The sequence below is a fragment of the Suricata suricatta genome, chromosome 2, assembly GCF_006229205.1.
Source record: "Suricata suricatta isolate VVHF042 chromosome 2, meerkat_22Aug2017_6uvM2_HiC, whole genome shotgun sequence".
NCBI classification, from domain to species: domain Eukaryota; kingdom Metazoa; phylum Chordata; class Mammalia; order Carnivora; family Herpestidae; genus Suricata; species Suricata suricatta.
Genome location: NC_043701.1, coordinates 143,733,572 through 143,755,503, shown reverse-complemented (window position 1 = coordinate 143,755,503; position 21,932 = coordinate 143,733,572). Strand labels below are relative to the sequence as shown.

General features: G+C 36.4%; 1 protein-coding gene and 1 pseudogene across 6 annotated transcripts in view; one reads left to right on the top strand and one right to left on the bottom strand.

Annotated features, from left to right (window-relative positions):
• The window catches only part of CCSER2 (coiled-coil serine rich protein 2), a 159,456-nt gene that overhangs the window by 71,121 nt on the left and 66,403 nt on the right, over nt 1–21,932 (bottom strand). For 5 of the 6 annotated variants that reach the window (XM_029932048.1, XM_029932047.1, XM_029932049.1 and 2 more), the window contains 2 exons: nt 15,847–15,937; nt 6,124–6,286 (listed from right to left, as the gene is read on the bottom strand). In XM_029932048.1, coding sequence (XP_029787908.1) covers nt 6,124–6,286; nt 15,847–15,937 — 254 coding nt within the window. Of the gene's footprint in view, nt 1–6,123; nt 6,287–6,966; nt 7,058–15,846; nt 15,938–21,932 lie in introns of those variants that run through there. The other variant, XM_029932052.1, reaches the window with a different exon arrangement.
• On the top strand, nt 8,727–9,037 carry LOC115285604 (annotated as a pseudogene).

The following is a 21,932-nucleotide window of genomic DNA, read 5'->3' as shown; positions in this document are numbered from 1 at the left end:
GGAGAACATGAGAGTCTAAGTGAAGTGAAATTATTCTGTATGATAAGGTAATGGTAGAAACAGATCATTATACATTTATCAAAGGCCATAAAATGTATACACAAAGAGTGAACCCTAATGTAAACTATGGATTTTAGTTAATAATAGTGTATCAATATGACTCATCAACTGTAACAAATGATGCAAGATGTTAATAATAGAACAAATTATATAAAAGAAGGTGAGGGAGTAACTGAAAACTGTGCTTTCTGCTCAATATTTCTAAGCCTAATACTGCTCTAAAAATGAAGTCCTTTAAGTAAGAGACAGACAGAAGTATTTGCAGAATGGCAGAATAAAGATCTCCAAAAAGTCCACTCCTCCCTAAGAGCACTGAGAACACTAACAAATTGGTTAAAATCAACTTTTCTAGTACTATAGAAATGCTCGGCACAACCAAGGAGCACTTATTTAAAAAAGAAAAGAAAAAAACCCCAGCTGAATCTTGGTAAGAGCAAGCTCTGTAGCATTTTAATTTATTCTATTGCTATGCCTATCTCCCCAGCTCTGTGGTAGCTTGGAAAATAAGGGCCTTACAAGCATAATAGCTGTGAAATTCAGCAACCACTGAGGGAAAGAAGTGGGTGGTAAACTGGGTTTGGAATTCTTTGAAAAGTATCATTTCCAGAAAATGGTTACTATTTGACCTAAGACCTCCCTAGAAAAAGCCCATTCTCAGCTGTTGTTTCATTTGACCTAATTTGGAGGATTCTCAGTGGGAACAGTCTTATCTCTAGTATATTTGTGGAAAAAAATCAGTGCAACTGCTTAATATTTCAAGCTGCCTGAAATGGCAATGATCAAAAAAACCTTAAAGAAAAACCTGAGGAATGAGATGTCCACAGGAGGCTTTGAAATGCCCCAACATATTCTTGGACATAGAGAAGGCCATACACCTGTGTAGGGCTCTGTGCATGCCAAGGAAATACCTGAGAAGAACTTGACCTCTCACCTTTGGCTCTCCTTGAGTCTCTGAGCAAAAAGAAGGAAATGAAGGCTAAGGCAGAGCTGCAAACTGTTTACCAGGTTGTTGAAAGCACCCCTAAACACACACACACACACACACACACACACACACACACACACACACCCTTGAAAAAGGCTGGGATACTTAATGGTTCAGGGTGTTAAAATAAAAATGTTGTCTAATCATTAGCTCAACAAACTCCAAAATATAATAAAGAGATACATCATAAACTGTCAAAAACCAAAACAAAGAAAAAACTGAGAATCCTAAACAAAGCAAGAAAAATAAAAACAGGATTTACCATGTAGAAGACAAGTTCAGTAAGATTAACAGTTGATTTTTCATCAGAAAACATGGTGGTCAAAATGTTAAAAGACTGTCAACCAAGAATTCTATATCCAGCAAAATTAGCCTTCAAAATTCAAGAGAAATTAAAAAAATCATCATATAAACAAAAACAGAATATGTGTTATTTTTAGACCTTCCCTACAAGATAAACTTAAGTTGGAAACTTTAATTACTCCCTCCTTATTAATGGACAGAAGTAAGAAAAAGGTCAGCAAGGAAACAGAAGACTTGAACACTACATATTAATGAATTCAACAGATGTTCAATGTTAAATAAAAATTTAAAAAAACACAAAATTCAATAGAACATCTATAAAGATTAAATGATCAAAAAACTTTCCATAACACCCTTTCATGATAAAAACAGTTAACAAAATATGATTGGAAGGGAAGTTCCTCAACCCGATTAAGACTATATATGAAAAAGCAGAGCTAACATCATACATTAATGGTAAGACTGAATGCTTTTTCCTTAATATTAGAAAGGCACAAATGTTTGCTCTCACCAGTCCTATTCAACACTGCATTGGAATTTCTAGTCATAGAAATTATGCTGGAGGAAAAAAAAAGAAAGTACCCAATGGAAAGAAAAATATAAAACTATCCATCTTTGATGACATGATCTTATATAGAGAGAATCCTAAGAAACTAAGGGTCGGGGGGGTTAAATGAACCATGTACATGAACACTGGAGGCATTCAGGACTGTAGCAAAGCTTACAATGAAGAGGGAAAATGAGTCAATGGCCAAGATTTTTGTGAGGCAGAAATAGGGACCAATAAGGAGGGTACAGCCAAATGCCCTAAGTCTCAAAGTACAGATAGTGAAGAATTCTTCATTTAGAAACAAATGAAGACTGAAGATAAAGACCCCACTTCTTAACAGTAAAATACTAGAGTGACTGGAAAATAAGAATCCTTCATATAAAAATCCTACTAGGGAATTAGTACATTTAGGAAAGAGTTAGATTTCAGTTACAATCAGGAGAATGTAACCAAAGAGGTCCAGAATGTGAGTTTCTTAGGATGTGAAAGAATCCATATAACATAGTGGGAGGTATAGAGAAAGAAGGAGGTTGGGGGAGAAAAAAGAGTGAAAGCTTAGGCCAGATGAGGAGAGGAGAGCATAGTATTATGAAAAATGTATAAAGGAAACCGATCAGTGGTTCTGAACCAATGAATTGCAGATAAGACAATTCCTATAATTACAGTCCCCTGTATAACAAATAAGACATGTTCCTGTAATTAAAAAAAGAAAGAAAGAAAAAAAGAAAAAAAAAGAAAGAAAGAAAGGAAGAAAGAAAAAGACAGGGAGAAAGGAGAGGAGGGGAGGGGAGGGGAGGGGAGGGGACGGGAGAGGAGAGGAGAGGAGAGGAGAGGAGAGGAGAGGAGAGGAGAGGAGAGGAGAGGAGAGGAGAGGAAAGAAAGACAGGGACTCCTGAGTGGCCCAGTTGGTTAAGCATCTGACTCCAGCTCAGGTCATGATCTCATTCACAGTCTGTGAGTTTGAGCCTCGTGTCTGACTCTGGCTGACAGCTGAGTCTGGAGCCTGCTTCAGATTCTGTGTCTCTGTCTCTCTGCCTCTCTTTTGCTCACGTTCTGTCTCTCTCTCTCAAAAATAAATAAACTTAAAAAAATGATAAAAAATTGATTTTAAAAAAGGCAATGATAAGAATTAAAGAACAGACTGGAAAAGGAAGAAATCATGGAATGGTAGAGACACTTTCACACATGGAATATTAAAAGGTCCCTGGGGTTCTTAGTACATCAAACTTTTAAAAATCAAGGCATAGAGAGAAAATAATAAAAGTCTTAAGGTATGCTGGAGATTAAGGTTTGTCTTGAGTGAGGTTTCTCTCTCTATGGTTCATCCCCATAACTAGCTCTAGGGGATCTAGATGCCCCAGACTCACACGGCCATCCTAAAACCTGGAGGGATCAATGAACAGGTTAACCTCGAACTATCCAAGACAAACCAGGGGTGCCCAATTCTTGGGAAGTCTGTGCTAAGTCAGTAAAATTAGCAACCCCCGAGAATATAGTACATTTCTCTCTACCCCCTGAGAATCACCAGTCTCGATGATACACAAATCACTAGTCCCTCAAAATACACTGTGTAAAAAGGGATCTGTGGTCATTATGTTTTAGGAAATGGCTACATATTCTTTTACCACATTTTGTACTGTACTTATATTTATTTATATATAATAGATATATATTTTGTACTGTATTTATATATTTATATATAATACATACCATTTTGTACTGTACTTATATAATATATATTATATATATACATTTTATACCAAATTTATATACTTATATATAACACATACCACATTTTGTACCATATTTATATATAATATTTTATACACATACATATGTATACATTTTGTACTGTATGCATATATATAAAGAACCATGGAGAAAACTATTAAAAAAACTATTAAAAAAACCACTTTAAATTATTCATTCCTACTGATCAGAGAGTTGCTCTTGTACGCTTACTAACATCCAGGAATATCGTTTTTGGAAAATGTTCTCTAACTTTTGAAAGATGACTAATCAGACTCAGTTTGATCATTCCCAAACAGGACAGAGATTACAACTTCCATCCAGGTAATTCATTCCAATTGGGTCAGTCTGATTAGTAATCTCATTTTAAGCTGAAGTTTGTTGCCTTTTACCTTAAAATAGAGAGTTCCTGCAAATGACCTAGCAATCCAGCTACGAACTTATTAGAGTAGTTCTCTGAAAATGCCACAGTACTCACACATGGTTTTACACGGGCTACTTTTCCATCTAAACACTCATCCTTCTCCTATAGAAACCACTCCTCTGCAATCTCTACAGTCACTTTGACCAGTTCAATAGTAACTTCCTTTTACACACGTCTACCCTCGACAAAAACCAGTTGCTGCATGCTTCTGGTGTCCTACATAAATCACTTTATTAAGGCATTCATCATCCTACTACTGTACAAATACTGCATTATAACTACCTACATACCTGTCTCTCCCACAGACTCAACATCCAGGAAGTATTTACTAACTCAGCTTTGTATGGGATAGAGAAGGCAAATGAAACTTCTACCTAACCAATAACTAACTGCAATGACTCCAACTATGCTCATGCACTGCATAATGGTTTTTACCATGCTCAAAACAATGCTCCAAGAAGCCACTACCAATTCACAGCTATTACCTCTCACACTCTCTCCAAATTCCTCCCAGCTTGAGAATTTAGCACAGAGTTCAACATAGGTTCTCAATGAATATTTATTAAATGGATGAATAAGTCTTATCAGAAGTATATGCAATGGTTCACATTTTAGTCAGGCTTCTAAATTTTCATACGTTGGCCTTAAATTTCCCTTCTTTTAGGCCAACCATCAAAGTAGAGAGAAGCATAATCTTCATTGTTAGCAACCACATGACTATCTTTACATCATATTCTTGCTTGACAATAACAACTCTCCAACGTCCATTCCTTAGCAAAAGCCTAGCTGTAAGAAATAGCCAAAATAATGCCTGGAAAGATATATACTCCATGCATTATTCTAGATCTTTTAAATTTTATCCCTGCATTTAATCATACCAACAGAAGGATCTTTAGTTAAACTTCATTATTTTGTGACCCACTGAAGAACTGCCCTTTCCCACTTGGTCTAGAGTTATTTGTAGCTTACACTGAAGAATATAAGTAAGAAAGAGACTTAAGGAATTTGTCATTATTTCTACTTTGGGAAGCTGTCTGAGACTTGTCCTCTGTATCACAAGGTATTACCCTTATAAGAACTCATGCAAAGCAACTTCTTTCAGGTTTGTGTCTCATGAAAGCAAGTCAAACCAGAAGAAACACATACTTTATCTTATATATACTGTAAATCTTAGAATGGATAAAGTTCTGTTCTTTGCCTCTGCTGCTTCTTAAAGCCGAATTTTTTTTGTTCAAGAACTATATGGGGACATACATTTCCGTCCCATTGTTTCTTCATCCAATTTTACTATCTGTATTGTAAATGTGCCCCAAAATGACCTCAAATCCCTAGTGGAATGAGATGAGGAAGTGAAAAGAGAAAAAACTAATAATAACTACCACCACTGGGTGTCTACTGAAAACCATATACTGCTCCAAGCACTTCTGCCCCTAATCCTTGAACACTGAGAGAAAGGTATTTATTAACTGTTTTACAGATGATAAACTGGAGTTGAGAGGGTTTAACTACATTACCTACACTCACAAAGCTAATTTGTGTCAGACTAGAGTTTGATACCAGGTTTGACTGACTACAGAGCCATATTACATATAAAAATCTGATCAAATTAAAGACTATGCTAATGCTTCAAAAAGGAAAAGAATTCTAGCATTGTACAGTATCCTCATCTGCTTCTAATAGTACTTGAGGTGTTTTAAGTTTTAATTTATTATATAAGCAAAAGAAGACAAATCACTTGGCACTAATTTTATACATAATTAACTTCAAAGAATTCAACATTTAATCATTCCCAAATGAGAAACAGAAAATAACACAAATTGAAGTCCACATAGCAGACATTAACCAAAATATTTTTATTTATGGTAAAGTTAATGAAAAAAGATTTGGGCCAAAAGGAAAGAATTAAGACATATTATTCCAATTAGTACCACATATAAATTGAAATATTTATTGGTGCCTCTAAACACCAGGTTAAAAAAGTTTGGGGGGCAGGGGGAAATTATGATTAAAAGTTAATCAAAAGATAGGAAATGTAATCTAAATTAGACTCACCTGCTCAAGTCACTTTTTCCATGGTGATGATAGTGGTCAGGATGGCTGAGATGATAATGCTCCTGCCCACTCCACCTCTGGGGTGGCCTTTTCCAAAATCCTTCCTGAGACTGCCGAACATTTCTGTCTGACCGGTCAAAGCGGTTCATATTGTCACACTCCACTAGATAGATTCAAAAGCAAAACACTATAAACATGAACACATACTGTAAAAGTTAACTACTTGCAGCTTGATAACTAAGTGCTGCTGAGAATATAAAAATGATATTCTAAAAATACCAGCCATTGATACTATCTAATCACAAAATCAAGATTTCAAGAAGAAAAATAACCAGTACTTTTGGTGAAAACGTAATAGTATTCAAACTGAAGTACATTATAAAACTTTCATATCACAGGCACTTAAGTAACAGTGTTTTCAAACAAACATATCATCCTTGTTATCAACATTATACATTTTAAACACCAGTAATCAGTTTTAAGTGGTTTTTCATCACTATCACTGGCTGGTTCTGACTTCAGAATGAAAATGATCAGAAAAAGTAGATTTCTGGTAGAGAACTCGTTCCCAAAAATGAATGCCACAATTAACTTCCACTGATTTCAAGAAGCACAAATTAAGTTTTCATCACAAATGAATAGTATCTTTTTAAATTAAGCTCAGAATTTTAGAAAGTAAGACACTTCAATCTGCCTACAGTAGATCTTGTTCAAAAAGTCTAAAATGCCACTGAAAACAAAGCCAGTACTTTGCAGCAACAAACAGCACACTCCCTGAAACCCAAATGCCAAAAAACACGAAAAGAATCTCCTTGAAATACCCCAAGCTTCTCCTTCACTTACCCAAAGACTTTTTCCTCACATATCTGAGCACTCACTGGGAGAATCACTTTGTACAAGGGAGACATTGTGCCGCCGGCTGCCTACTCAGACATAGTTGCATGCAAGGCACTGACAAACAGGCCTTCCTTCCTGCTCCCCTCCCAGCCCTCCCTGTGGGAAGCAAGCCCAGTTTACCCTGTGACTCCATCTTCGCTCAGTGGTTACATAGCTACTGAGTTAGGGCTGTTACTAAAAATACAACTAAACACTAACCCAAGCCAGGGGCAGGAAAGGTTTCTCTAGTCTGAGAATTATTACACAAGAAAGTTCAAATCCTGAGTGCTCAGAATTCCTTGATAAAGAAGCTATAAAAATCAATTAATCCTCAATTTAAAAAAACTCATTATTTAAATGATTATTTTCACTTAACTCAAACTTGAATTTGAAGTATGGAAAGTGTTTTATTACAGTATACCCGGTAAAAGCAACTTTCCCACACCAAAATATGTAGTTAAAGCATAGATGTTCAATTCTTATATACACTAAACTTGCTGTAACATATTTCTTCTAAAATGCATAATAATTTTGTATAACTTTTTAAAAGACTTTGAAATTTTGTTTATAATAGTTGGAAAAATCAATTTTGGGGAAAAACTATTTTATAATTTAAAAAATTTTAAAGGAAAAATTTCTAAAAGAAACCTTACATTTGAAATTATTTCAATTTCTTGTCATTTTATTGAGATAAATTACAATCTATTTTTAAATTTTTAATTATAGAAAACCTGACTATTAGATAAATAAAGACATTGGTGAACATTATAACTTAAAGAAGTAAAAAATTAGATCAGAAGAGAAAAATTAATTAAAAGTAATCCTAAATAGGCTTAAAATTGATTTTAGTTCACATTCGTATTATCTTCAGAGACTCAGTTAAGCTCATCAAGAATTTTTACATGGCATTAAAATGTTACTTTAGTTGCAGCAATTCTATATAGCTGAGGGATAATCTGTACCTGTTTTTAAATGCTCTGAATTCATATTTTTTAATTCAGACAGAAAAAATTCCACATACTCCTCAAACAAGGCATTCTGTCATAATAAGAACCTGATATGTAATTAGGGTACCATCAACAGTGTACACACAGAGTAACAAGACGCAAATGAACGAAGCAAACAGGTGAGGAGATGGGGTAACTACTGTGGGAAATTAAAATGCAAAAAATTGATGTGCTGCTTTTGTGTCTACTGAAGAGGTTCTTGGTTCAACACACAGACTACAAATTAAAGAAACAAGAACTCAACACAGGCACAATGGCAAATAAACACTGGGAACAAATATTTGCCATAACCATAAAAGAGTATTGGTAGAAACTGAGACAGAGGGCCCTAAATTCTCAGATAAATGACTGCTCCAAGACTCTAAGGTTCTGCTTATCCAGTCGATCCCTGAACAATGTGGGTGTTCGAGGTGAGTGACCCCCTGCACAGTCGAAAATGCATGTATAACTTTTGACTCCCCCAAAATTGGACTATTAATAGCCTACTGTGCACCAGAAGCCTTACCAATAGCATACTCAATTAACACCTATTTTGTATATTATACGTATTAAGCTGAGAAAATAAAATGTAAGAAACTCCAAAGAAAAAATACACTTACAGTACTTCACTGTATTGAAAAAAGAAAATGTTATTAAGAAAGTCATAAGGAAGAGAGAGCTGGATGTCCGGCTTGTGAGTGGGCACCTTCGCTTCATGCCTGACCAAACGGCGATTTAAAAATGGGTGATGTTGAGAAGGGCAAGAAGATTTTTGTTCAGTAGTGTGCCCAGTGCCATACCGTGGAAAAGGGAAGCAAGCACAGACTGGGCCAAATCTCCATGGTTTATTTGGGAGAACGAAGGGGCAAGCCCCTGGATTTTCTACACGGATGCCAACAAGAACAAAGGCATCACCTGGGGAGAGGTGATTGGAGTATTTGGAAAATCCCAAGAAGTACATCCCTGGAACAAAAATGATCTTTGCTGGCATTAAGAAGGCAGGCGAAAGAGCAGACTTGATAGCTTATCTCAGAAAAGCTACTAAGGAGTAATAGTTGGCTGTTGCCTATTCATTACAAAACAAAAATGTCTCATGACTTTTTTTTATGTATACCATATTTAAATTCATGCCATACACAAGAATTCAGATCATGAATGGCTAACTGAGTATTTCTTTTGGACAGTTGATTGAAATAAGATTGGCTTGCGGTTAAATGAATATTTAGCTTTTAGAACTTTGATAGTAATTCTGGTTCAGCAAGTGCTGTCCTGTTTTCTTTCCCCTTCAAAAAATATGACTGGACTTAATTAGATGTTCAGCTTTTCAGAGATGGTAAATGCCACCTCTAAACTCATAGGAGATTGGCTTTATATTTAGATTTATACACCTGGCTACTTAATATATTTAAATACTGAGGAAATCCCTTCACTGTATCATAACAGCAAGCCTCAGCTGTGTTTCAAGTTGTGTTCATTAGCCTGTGAAAGCAAGGGCTGAAGATAAGCTGGCAATGTCCACTTTATCTTTTTAGCCTTAACTATGCCAATTTAATTAAAATCCCCTGCATTTAAAATGTTGCCTTTTGCTTAATGAAAGGCATTTTAGTGTGATTTACATATAATACTAAATAAAGAATATTAACACTTCTCACATTTTAAAGATGATCTGTAAGGTCAGATGCTTTTAAAATTCAGTGTGATACGTTATAGCAGCAGATTTGGTTTGTGAATTCTTTACTAAGTTATAATTCAGGATTGTCTTCTAAACAGCTATTCACATATACAATTGTGGAATTACCATATGTGTATGATAGGTAATGGTGCTTTTGCCAACTTGTTAGAAAGGTTAAAGGAGATATATCATCAGCACAAATTTGTAAATTATGTGATAAGGCTTAAGATAATTAAAAACAATATCACATACACACACACACAAGAAAATCATAACGATGATAAACACATTTATAGAACTGTACTATTTTTATTGAAAAAAACCCACATAGGGGCGCATGGGTGGCTCAGTCGGTTGAGCATCAGGCTTCGGCTCAGGTCATGATCTCATGGTTCATGGGTTCCAGCCCCGCATTGGGCTCTGTGCTGACCGCTAGCTCAGAGCTGGAGCCTGCTTCAGATTCTGTGTCTCCCTCTCTCTCTGACCCTCCCCTGCTCACCTGTCTCTCTCTGTCTCTCAAAAATAAATTAAAAAAAAGAAAGAAAGAAAAAAAACCACATATAAATGAGCCCGTGCATTTCAAACCTGTGTTGTTCAAGGGTCAACTGTACTCCTATATGAGGCACCCAAACATATGTTTAGATACTTTAAAATGATACTAAGAAGATAATGTAAAATAATGTTAGTGATGGTTTCTTATAAAAGATTAGGGATTTTGACAGAATGAAAGAAGTAATATAGAAAAGAAAATGGAAAGCAAACAAAATTATAAGATGGAAATAAATCAAAACCATTTCCATATCCAATGAGGGAGCAGGACACAAAGGAAATAAATCTCTTTGAATGTGAAATACCATATGGAATGATGAAGTGAATTGAAAGGTATCCTAGTTTGAAAAACTTTAACCCAATATGTCAATCACAACTATCTACACACCAAATTTTGCCCTAATTCTGAATTGAGGTCTAGAAAATAAAGAAAGGCCTTTTGAAGGGGGTTTTCTGCTCCAAAAGTAAAAAGCAGAAGATTTTAGTTCTTTTACTATGAGTAGGAGACAGATAATATATCTCTGGAGAGGAAAAGAGGGTCTAATATAGAGAGCAAAATGAAAGGCATGGGATGTGAGGATGCCTAGATCTAACATTCATCACACTCATTTCTTTGGATTTGATAAAAGGAACTAAATATAGGGGTGTCTGAGTGGCTCAGTCGGTTAAGCACCCGACTTTGGCCCAGGTGATGATCTCACGGTTTGTGGGTTCAAGCCCTGCATCGGGCTCTGCGCAGATAGCTCAGAGCCTGAAGCCTGTTTCAGATTCTGTGTCTTCCTCTCTCTCTGCCCCTCCCCCACTCATTCTCTGTTTCTCACTGTATCAATAAAAAATAAACATAAAAAATTTAAAAACAAAAGGAACAAAATATAACACCAAAAGCAACCTAGATTATTTCTCTAGTTATTTAAAGTCATAATGGTTGACACAAATAGTATTTGTACCTGTAACATTTGGCCTTGAAGATGGCAGGAAGAAATTACACATTACAAAGGCTGGAAAGAACATGCTTTGCAGGAGGTCTTACAATCTAATCAGAAAAGCTCTGAACTTAAAATTTGGTTTGAAAGAAGAAACGCTCATGTAAAAAAAAAATCATGAACATTGTTATTACTAAACACAATTAGTACTGAAAAAGAAAGACAAATCTCCAGAAGAAAATACAGAAATTGAAAAGTAATCAAGGACAATACTCTAGAACTCATGACTATCTCAATAAAAAGGCCAACAATGTGGCCTTAGGAAATATAACACAGAATAAGTGCATATTAATAGGTACCATAACTTGTGGGTGGGGCTCAAAAAGTAATTAGAAAAGCATCTTTTTAAACAAAGAAAAGTTTAAAAACAGAAGCATATGTAACAAGATATATACTATGGAAGTGTCACAAACCTGACACTTTACAGTATAACTGTGCCAAATGCTAGGCTTTAATATGTAGACAGTGTGTGACCATTAGATGTTCCAGAGCAAGAAAATAAAGCAACACGATTTTGGTTTTGATACAACCTGAACAGTTTGTTTTAGAAACACTTTAGAACAAAAAAAGAACACATCTCAGATACTCAGTGGTTGGTCTGCCAAAAGAGTCAGATCCAAAAGTTGTTTCCTTGAGAGATTCCTTGACGAAGGTAAAAGAAAAATGCAAAAAAATTACGACAACTCTGTCTTTTAGATCCTTCCTAAATGCAGTTGACACCTAAAGTCCTTTCTTGATTTACTCCTCTTCTCTCATTCTATGCTCCTCCTCTGACCCATCTCTCCCTTGACCTGCTTCCCTACCCTGAAGCTGGCGAGAAACCTCAAGGGCTCAGTAACTCTTAAAGTTAAGTCTCCTTCAGAAGAGGGAAAATCCCATTAGGTTGATTCTAAACCAGGCTGAAAGTCATGGCTGGATGTTTTCTAAGGTCTAAACAAGATTAGGAGAAATTTGCAGAGGAATTTAGAACAGTTTTGGGAATTGATAATCTTGAGCTCCTAGATCTTTTACCCATTAGTTCATACATTAAAGGGAACCCCAGGTGCAAAAATAGAATGGAAAAAGCACAGTGTGAAGAATCTGAAAGTCACGTGAATCTGAAAGAAGCCATGACTGATTGTGTAGAAGAGAAAAGAATTTTCATGGACTCTCTTAGGATCTGAAAATTAAACTGACAAGACAGATTAACGGAAGGAAAACACACAAATGCATTTAATATAATATGTGACATAGGAGATTTCATAAGGAAAGAAAAAAAAAAGAAACAGGCCTGTGTATTTTCATGCTGTGTTTGACGAAGAGTAGACAGTCATGGAGGAATATGACAAAGACTATGAGGTAACTGTAGAAAACTGGGGGAAACTTGGTAACTCCCTTTTGTTAGGATTCTTCCTGGTGTCCCTTTGTCTTTAGAATTAAGAATGGTGCCTTTTCTCTGGGTATAGGGGAGCAACTCTCACGTGAGGGCTTTATGACCTGTTTCAGGGAAGGAGGATGAGGGGAGGAAAAGGTGAGAGGGACTTTCCTGCTTCTGCCATTTACTCAAATTCCTTTAGCTTAAAATATTCAAAATGCCAAGGTGCCATATTTGGGGGTACTGTGTAACTGAACTCCATCAAGTACATAGAAAACCAGAAGAGGTTAAAAAAGGCCTTTCAGGGGCGCCTGGTTGGCTCAGTTGGTTAAGCATCTGACTTCGGCTCAGGTCATGATCTCACAGTTCGTGGGTTCGAGCCCCACGTCAGGCTCTGTGCTGACAGCTTAGAGCCTGGAGCCTGCTTCCAATTCTGTGTCTCCCTCTCTCTCTCTGCCCCTCCCCTGATCACACTGTCTCTGTCTCTCAAAAATAAATAAAAGTTAAAAAAAAATTTTTTTAAAAGGCCTTTCAGAGGCTGTCAACAAAGTCTACTCTGTGAACACAGATTAAGCTCTGATTCAGTTCTATAAGAAAATAAAGGATGAATCCTGCCAACTTCAAGAATAGACAAACACCTTTAGATAGTATTTGGGGATAGATTCTGAAAGAGATATGACCCAGTCTCTCTCCTTATTTTCTGTGAAAAATTTTAAGGCAGAAATAGGGTAAGTATAGTCTCATTGCCAGGTGTCTAATGCTTGGGAAGAGCCCTGGAAAAAAGCAGAATATGACTCAGAATAAAATTATGTCCTTCATATATAAAACTAGATGCTTCCACCACAGCCAACTAAACACTAGAGGAAGAAGACTCTTAGTACACTTATAGATATTATTAACAGCAGAGCATTGGGGAAAAAAAAGTGTCCTGTATCATCTAAGAAATAAATGAGAAAAAATAAAGTGGGTGATTCATCAAAGTGTTCTAAAGGGAAAATCAAGTAACCAATTTCCAGTTTTACCCTTGTGTTCAAAAGATAATTTTCTATAATAATATTTAAAGAAAATCTTGTAGATCCTTTATTGCTACAGGCAGTACAATATCAACCTTAAACCCTACTATTGTTATATCATCTCTCCCTCGATGTCACCAAAAAACTCAGATGTGGATATTTCCAATACCTCTCAGTTCCTAAATCCTAGCCCATAACTATCCAAGAAAACGGGGCCAACAAGCATTCTTTCCTCCTCTGTGTTTTCACATATGATACCTAATAGGTCATGATTTACTACACAATGTAATTACCAGATAAATATTCTCCTCTTCCTTGAAATCCCAGAAGATCCCTGATTGCTTACAGTCATAGCAAGCTTGGGTCCAAAATCAAACCCAAAGTAAAGATCTCAACAAGGTCTTAATCTTCAAAATACTGCTACAATTTAGTCTTCTTGTTGGTAAAAATTCCACTGATACTGGCAAAATTAGTGATGCTGAACTCACCAGGCTTCAGAGTGACCCATTCATACATGCCTCTACCCAAATCTGCATAATAGTCACAAAAACCAGAAGCTAAAGGGAATAAAAATCAATAGTCAAAAGTATATTAGAAGACCCCTTTAAACATTTTACCCATCCTTATAACATTCCTATCCTCTTCCAGATCAAAAAAACTCAGGTGTGTGGGTATAATCATTCATGACCCCAGAACTATAAAGAGAACAGGCATTCCTTAATACCTAGTAGTACTAAAACAGAATACTACCTTATGTTTAGTGCCTCTGAAGGCTACATATTTTAAACTTATATTCTGCTTCCTTCAGTGTTCAGTAAGCTCAAAACAGTCACTGCCTGTTTGCCATCTCCTATGAAAATCTACAATATATGTGAAATGTTATACCTCAGGAGTTCCCTCCCACTTTTCATTAAGTCCCCAACCCAAGACCTCAAAGACTTTAAATTTCCCTGTGATTCTAAATTTACCTATTATGAGAATAACTTGTTGTCCTCTAAAGATGAAGCAGGCTCTAAGACCAATTCCTTTAGCTCAGAGAAGATAGAAAATTTTCAAAGAAAAGTTGTTAAAATTCTGTCAATGCATTAACTAGGATGTGATTTAGTCCAAGGAAGTATATCCCTCACTCCTCACAACAAGCCTTTAAAACCTCACATGAAATCTCCTGGATCATCGTCCCATTTTTCCTCCATAATTTTCAATAGTTTTAAGTCAAGACCCTAAGAGATATTACATGCACGTTTCTGCTCAGCCTGTGGTCCTTCTGCCATCTACCATGAGAGCAGCCTGTTCCAGGTAATCCTGGTTCTGAAGAAACAAGGAGTAGACCTGACCTCAACCCCACAGCCTAAGCTGCCCCAGCTAATCCATGAATAAGGAAAATAAATGTTTATTTTGAAGCCACCAAGATTCTGACATTGTTACATAGCATCCTGGGAATACGGGGGGAATAAAAGTCTGACCAATGTGACAACTGTGAGCTTCTAGTGCCCTCAATAGCATCAAATCCCTGTATCTTTCTAGCATCATGTTTAGAAAGGACTTCACCACCATCTTTGGTTCATTCCTGGCCTCTCGGAGGCCTGAGAGACTAGGCAAACGTTGACTGACAGGGAATCCACAGATCTTAGGGAGCCATTCCTCTTTCCTGGGGTATGCCCATTTCAACCTTTGCCCTAGGGGCTTTCTAAAGCTCATCTCTGATTCTAGATCAGCCCTTAAGATAGAAAATCCTACAAATATTAAGTTAGTGGGAACAAGAGTACCCAGGCCCCTCTTGCATATGGATTGCTAAATCCCTACTCTAGCAGTTGGGATCCAGAGAGAAAGAGTGTCGATTTTGGAGTAAAAAAAGTGGAATGATTTATCTGGAAGATCACCATCTGCCCATAATTAATCTTTTTACAATTTTCAGAAATGATCTTATAAACTTAATGAGTTTTACTATTTCACAAGGCAAATGATATGTTTTCTCTAAATGTGTTTTTCTTAGAATAAAAATGAAGGGAAGAAAGCTGGATATGTACACAAGGGGAGAAAGAACAAATCCTATCTACCACTTATTTTATGGTACAAACATAGAATTTTATTGGACCATACAAAATTATATCTAAGACATACAAAGTCAGGTTTCAAAGAATAAAATAAATTTGCAAAGTAATTTATTTAACACCACATAAGATTAATTCTCAGTCTGAAAGAAAGTCCGCAAATAACAAATATTAAATGGGCCCTAGTCAAGCATCTCAACTATATATGTCTCTGGAAATTCAATATTGTTCCTACTTACCATTTTCAAGAGGTGCATCCTCAGGCAGATCCACATCAAGCATAAGGTCATCATCCTCAAGGTCACATGATTCGAGATTATTCAGAATATCCTGTAAATAAAGCAATAAAAAAATGCTATAATCTAGCTCAAAACACATGTCTTTATTAGTTTTGAAACACCACTCTATGATAGTCTGAATTTACTCAATGTTTGTATTGTAAAAATAATTTTTAAATAAAATTTAATAAAAAGATTTCACTGGTTTACTTGTTAAGCTATTTGGTTTTTTTATTAATTTTTTAAATGTTTATTTATTTTTGAGACAGAGAGAAAGAGCATGAGCTGGGGAGGGGCAGAGAGAGAGGGAGACACAGAATCCGAAGCAGGCTTCAGGCTCTGAGCTGTCAGCACTGAGCCCGATGCAGGGCTCGAACCCACCAACCGTGAGATCATGACCTGTGCCAAAGTCAGACTTTAACTGACTGAGCCATCCAGGCACCCCGTTGTTAAGCTATTTGTAATATCCTTCTCTCAATCTTCCTCCCACCAATAATTTTTAAATTTATTTCTTTTAATTTACACAATGCTTACTATCTGCAAGATACTGTTCTAAGTACTTTACAAATATTAATTCATTTATTTAATCTTCAAAAAAACCCTATAATTCAGTGACTAGTACAACTGCAAGAAATAGTACAAAGCCAAAATAGGATGCAAATACAGAAAGTCTATTTCCTGAGTCCATGCTTTTACCAATTTCCCTGATAACATGAATAATCAAAGACAATAAAGAATCTTCCAAACTTTATTCACATTTGGTGTGCAAGGCTGTGTTTTATTATATCTAAGAATTGGCCAACTGATGTAAAATAATGAAAGGCTGCAACGACATGATCATTCTATTTCCCTTCTTGTCCCAAACCCACCTACTACTACCTTTGGCACCATTACTATCTCCTCGGATTGCCTTAATTTGTTTTTTCTGTAAAAGACAAATGGGACTGAACTAGTTGAACTAAAGCCTTTAACTAAAACCTTTTATTTTCAATGTTTATTTATATATTTTGAGAGAAAGTGTGTGAAAGGGGGAAGGGCAGAGAGAGAGGGAAAGAGAGGATCCAAAGAGGGCTCTGTGTTGACAGCAGAGAGACCGGTATAGGCCTCGAACCCATGAACTATGAGATCATAACCTGAGCGAGTCAGATGCTTAACTGACTGGGCCACCCAGCCCTCCCTACCTAAGACCCTTTTTAAAAAGGCAAATGTTTCCTTTCTAAGAATTTATCACCCAAAAATAGACAAATGCAGAAAATGTATGTATAAGTATGGCTATTGCAGCATTATTCAGAATGGCAAAAAAGTAGAAATTTCCAAGAATGGAAAATAGCAAAAGATGAAGTATGATACAGTTATATAACAAAATAGAAAACCCAGAAATGGGCCCACAATCATATGGCTAACTAATCTTCGACAAAGCAGGAACGAATATCCAATGGAATAAAGACAGTCTTTTCAGCAAATGGTGCTGGGAAAACTGGACAGTGACACGCAGAAAAACGAACTTGTACCACTTTCTTATACCATCCATAAAAATAATGAAATGAAAGGCCTAAATGTAAGACAGGAAGCCATCAAAATCCTAGAGGAGAAAGGAGGCAAAACCTCTTTGACATTGGCCTCAGCAACTTCTTACCATGTCTATGGAGGCAAGGGAAACAAAAGCAAAAATGAACTATTGGGACATCATCAAAATAAAAAGCTTCTGCACAGCAAAGAAAACAATCAGCAAAACTAAAAGACAACCAACGGAATGGGAGAAAATATTTGCAAACAACATATCAGTATCCAATATCTACAAAGAACTTATCAAACTCAACACCCAAAAAAACAAAGAATCCACTGAAGAAACGGGCAAAAGACATGAATAGACACTCCTCTAAAGAAGACATCCAGCTGGCCAACTGACACATGAAAAAATGCTCAACATCACTCATCATCAGGGAAATACAAATCAAAATCACAATAAGATACCACCTGACACCTCTCAGAATGGCTAACATTAACAACTGAGGCAACTACAGATGTTGGCAAGGATGCGGAGAAAAAGGATCTCTTTGGCCCTGCTGGTGGGAATGCAAACTGGTGCAGCCATTCTGGAAAATAATGTGGAGGTTCCTCAAAAAATTCAAAATAGAAATACGTTATTACTCAACAACTGTACTACTAGCAATCTACCCAAGGGATAGAGGTGTGCTGTTTCAAAGGGGCACATGCACACCAATGTTTCTAGCAGTTCTATCGACAAAAGCCAAAGTATAGAAAGAGTCCAAATGTCCATCGATGAATGGATAAAGAAGATGTGATGTTTGTGTGTGTGTGTGTATATATACACACACACACACACACACACACACACACACACACACAATGGAGTATTACTCAGCAATCAAAAGAATGAAATCTTACCATTTGCAAATATGCAGATGGAAGTAGAGGGTATTATGCTAAGTGAAATTATTCAGTCAGAGAAAGCAATATCATATGACTACATTCATATGAGAAATTTAAGATACAAAACAGATGAACTGAAGGGAAAGAAAGCAAACATAATATAAAAACAGGGACAGGGACAAGACATAAGAGACTCTTAAATATAGAGAACAAACAGAGGGTTGCTGGAGTGGTCATGGGAGAAGGGATGGGCTAAATGAGTAGGGGTATTAAGGAATCTCTTGAAATCATTGTTATACTATATGCTAACTAACTTGGATGTAAGTTATAAATAAATAAATAAATAAAATAAAAACCAGTTTTATGGCTATTGCAGAATCACTGTGACATATGATGGTAGCCTGACAGTACTCAGTGTTAGCAAGAATGAAGAATAAGCAGTCATGAAACATTGAGGAGTTAGGAGCTATAAACCAAAGCTCACTGAGAAGTAAGGAAGGAGTCATGAATAACTCCTTGGTTCCTGGCTTAAGGAACAAATGAATAATTTCTATTCATTGAAATAAAGCATTAAAAAAAAAACCAAATCTGGCAGGAGATAAAAGAATTAATACCTAATTTTAGAACCTGGTAATTTTGACATGCTCGCTGCACCTCTGAGAAGACATGCTCAGTAGATGACAATATATGAGTGAGGAGTGGCAAAGATTTGAGGCGCAGGAGTCACCACCTCAAGAATGAAAATGAAGGCTGTTGAAGAAGGAGTCTGACAAAAGAGACGGTACAGAGAAAGACTGGGTTCTAACAGCTAACTTAGACAATTTTCCCCTATTCATCTTTATAAGAGGTCTATTTTTCTCAGAATTATCTCAAAAGATATTATTAAGACTTTTCAGTAAGAATCTCGGCAAAGAGAAGAAGAAAAAAAACCCTGATCTACTGCAATTTTTCTTCACCAGCTTAGAAATATATCATTTGCACAGGGTAGGAACTGCATTATTATAGAAAGAAAGAAAACTATGTAACATGGAGACTAGTTAATGTGGGAAAGAGTTTCTGTTTCCTTGTTTGTTAGGCCAGGCTCCTCTAATTGGCAAGCCTGTACTTATTGAGAGCCAACATCCACATACACTTATTTTACTTGGGAGACCATCTACTACAACTATTAGCTGGGAGTATGACAATGAAAACCTAAATCTGTATATTCTGGCTTCCAGAGGCTTCCCACAAGTCTCATTGGAATTAAAACTCTGAGTACATACTAGCAAAATCATCACAGAATTTCCTTGGCCTATGAGAATACTTTTCCATTCAAACAGAGCAAGCTAGTTCTTTCCATGAGTTCCTCCTCACTAATCAATTAAAGAAACCTCCAAGTTTTTGACAAATGAATAGACCATTACTATCTACTGTAATTATTACACAGTAAAATTAATTTTTCTTATTGTATACAGTTTATGAATTTTAAAACCTATATAAAAACCAATACAACCAGGACACAGAACAGTCTCTTCACCTGAAAACTCTCCCTTCCAAGCACAGTTACTTACACCCTCCTCCTACCCATAACGCCTGACAAACAATGATCTGTTCTCTAACACTACAGATTTGTCTTTCAAGAATGTCATATAAATGGAATCATACTATATGTAACCCTTTCAAAATTTATTTATTTTTGAGAGAGAGAGACACAGAATGTGAAGCAGGCTCCAGGCTCCGAGCTGTCAGCCCAGAGCCCGATGTGGGTTGAACCCACAAATTATGAGATCATGACCTGAGCCAAAGTTGGACACTTAACCGACTGAGCCACCCACGTGATCACCTATATGTAACCATTTCAGACTGGCTTCTGGTGAACAAAATGCCTTCAAAATCCACCTAAGTCATGAATATGTCAATAATTCATAACTCTTTACTGCTGAGTAGTTATCCATTGCATGGATGTGCCAGTTTCTGTAACCATTTACTCATGGAAGGACATTTTGGTTTTTTCCAGTTTTTAGCTATTATAAATAAAACTATTAACATTCATGTATAGGTTTTAGTATAAATATAAACTTTCCTCTCTCTAGGATAAATAGGCAAGAGTAGGATTGCTGGGTAACATAGTAAGTATATGATTAACTTCTTAAAAAACTTCTAAACCATGTCCCAGATTTGCTGTAAGGTACTGTTAAAAGTACTGGCCTTTCCCAAATGCCCCTCCCCAGCTTAACTATAGATCTGAAGACAGCAGATCTTGTTCCCAGTTTAGGACCTTGGTCCCTGTTTCCAAAGAGCTTAGTGGAGAGTGGAGACCTTATTCACAAAAAAAAAAAAAAAAAAAATGTGTTTCTCTGTTCTAACATGTCTGAGGTTACCTGAAATGTCTGACACAAAGTGCTTGTCTTTGTTTTGCTTAACTTGGAATTCACACAGGGTAGAAAAACAATGGACATTTCTCAAAACTACTATAAAGCAAACAATCCACAATCACCCTGGAGCAAAATATTACTGTTGATACATATAACTGAATACTGAAAAACTGAGAGGAAGGCTGGGGAGAGTGTTTCCTTGGGAAATTAGACAGTTCAAAGGTGATATAGTGGGGGATTCAGAAAGCTCCAAAATAGCCCAGGGCAGGATACATTCTCAGTAAAGACTCAAGAGGACCTGAAGTTTTCAACTCCAGCTGAACTCTAGGCTTGAGAAAGTAGTAAGTGAAAGTTACAGCACAGTTCTAAATGGTCAGGCTAAGCCCTGAAGAAGTACCCCAACAAAGAGCCAAAATGCAAAGATGAAAGAAAAGGAGAGGGTTGGTTTTTTTTTTTTAATTTTGACTTTGAGATTTTTATTCTCCTTCTTTGAATTATTTTTTTTCTGCTTCCTTTCCTCCTTCTGTTCTCTCTTACTCTCCTCTCCTCCATGTCTTTCTTTCTTTTTTTTTGTTTCTGGCATTCAAGGAATTTCTGCTTAAAATACTAAATAAACAGATTAAAGTAAAACAAATTTCTTAGGTCAAACATGACAAGAGAGTTACAATAACAGTTTAGAAAAGTTACTTAAAAAGCAAACAAAGCGAGTAACAAAACAAACCCTAAAGAGGGTGAAGAATACAATTTCCAGTTGTCACATTAAAATATTCAAAATGTCCAGTTTTCTTTTTTTTGAATCTTTAAAATTTTTAACATTTATTATTTTTGAGAGACAGAGACAGAGAGCAAGCAGGGGCAGGGCAGAAAGAGAGGGAGACGCAGAATCAGAAGCAGGTTCCCAGCTCTGAGCTGCCAGCACAGAGCATCGTGACGCGGGGCCTCACCCCACAGACAGCGAAATCATGACCTGAGCTGAAATCGGCTGCTTAACCGACTGAGCCAGCCAGGCACCCCCAAAATGTCCAGTTTTCAACAAAAGCTTGGAGTCATGCAAATAAAGTATCATCCATTCACAGAAAAAAAATAACAGAAATGATTCCTGAAGAAGCCCAAGCACTGACTGAACTTTGTCTATTGACAAAGACTTAAAAAAAAAAGTCTTCAATATGACCAAAGAACTCAAGAAAACCGTAGGCACCAAGGAGAGAACATCAGCGAAGAGACAAAAAACAAAAATTCTGGAGTTAAAGTGTAACTAAAATGAAAAATTCAGTAAAACTTCTGGGTACATATCCACAA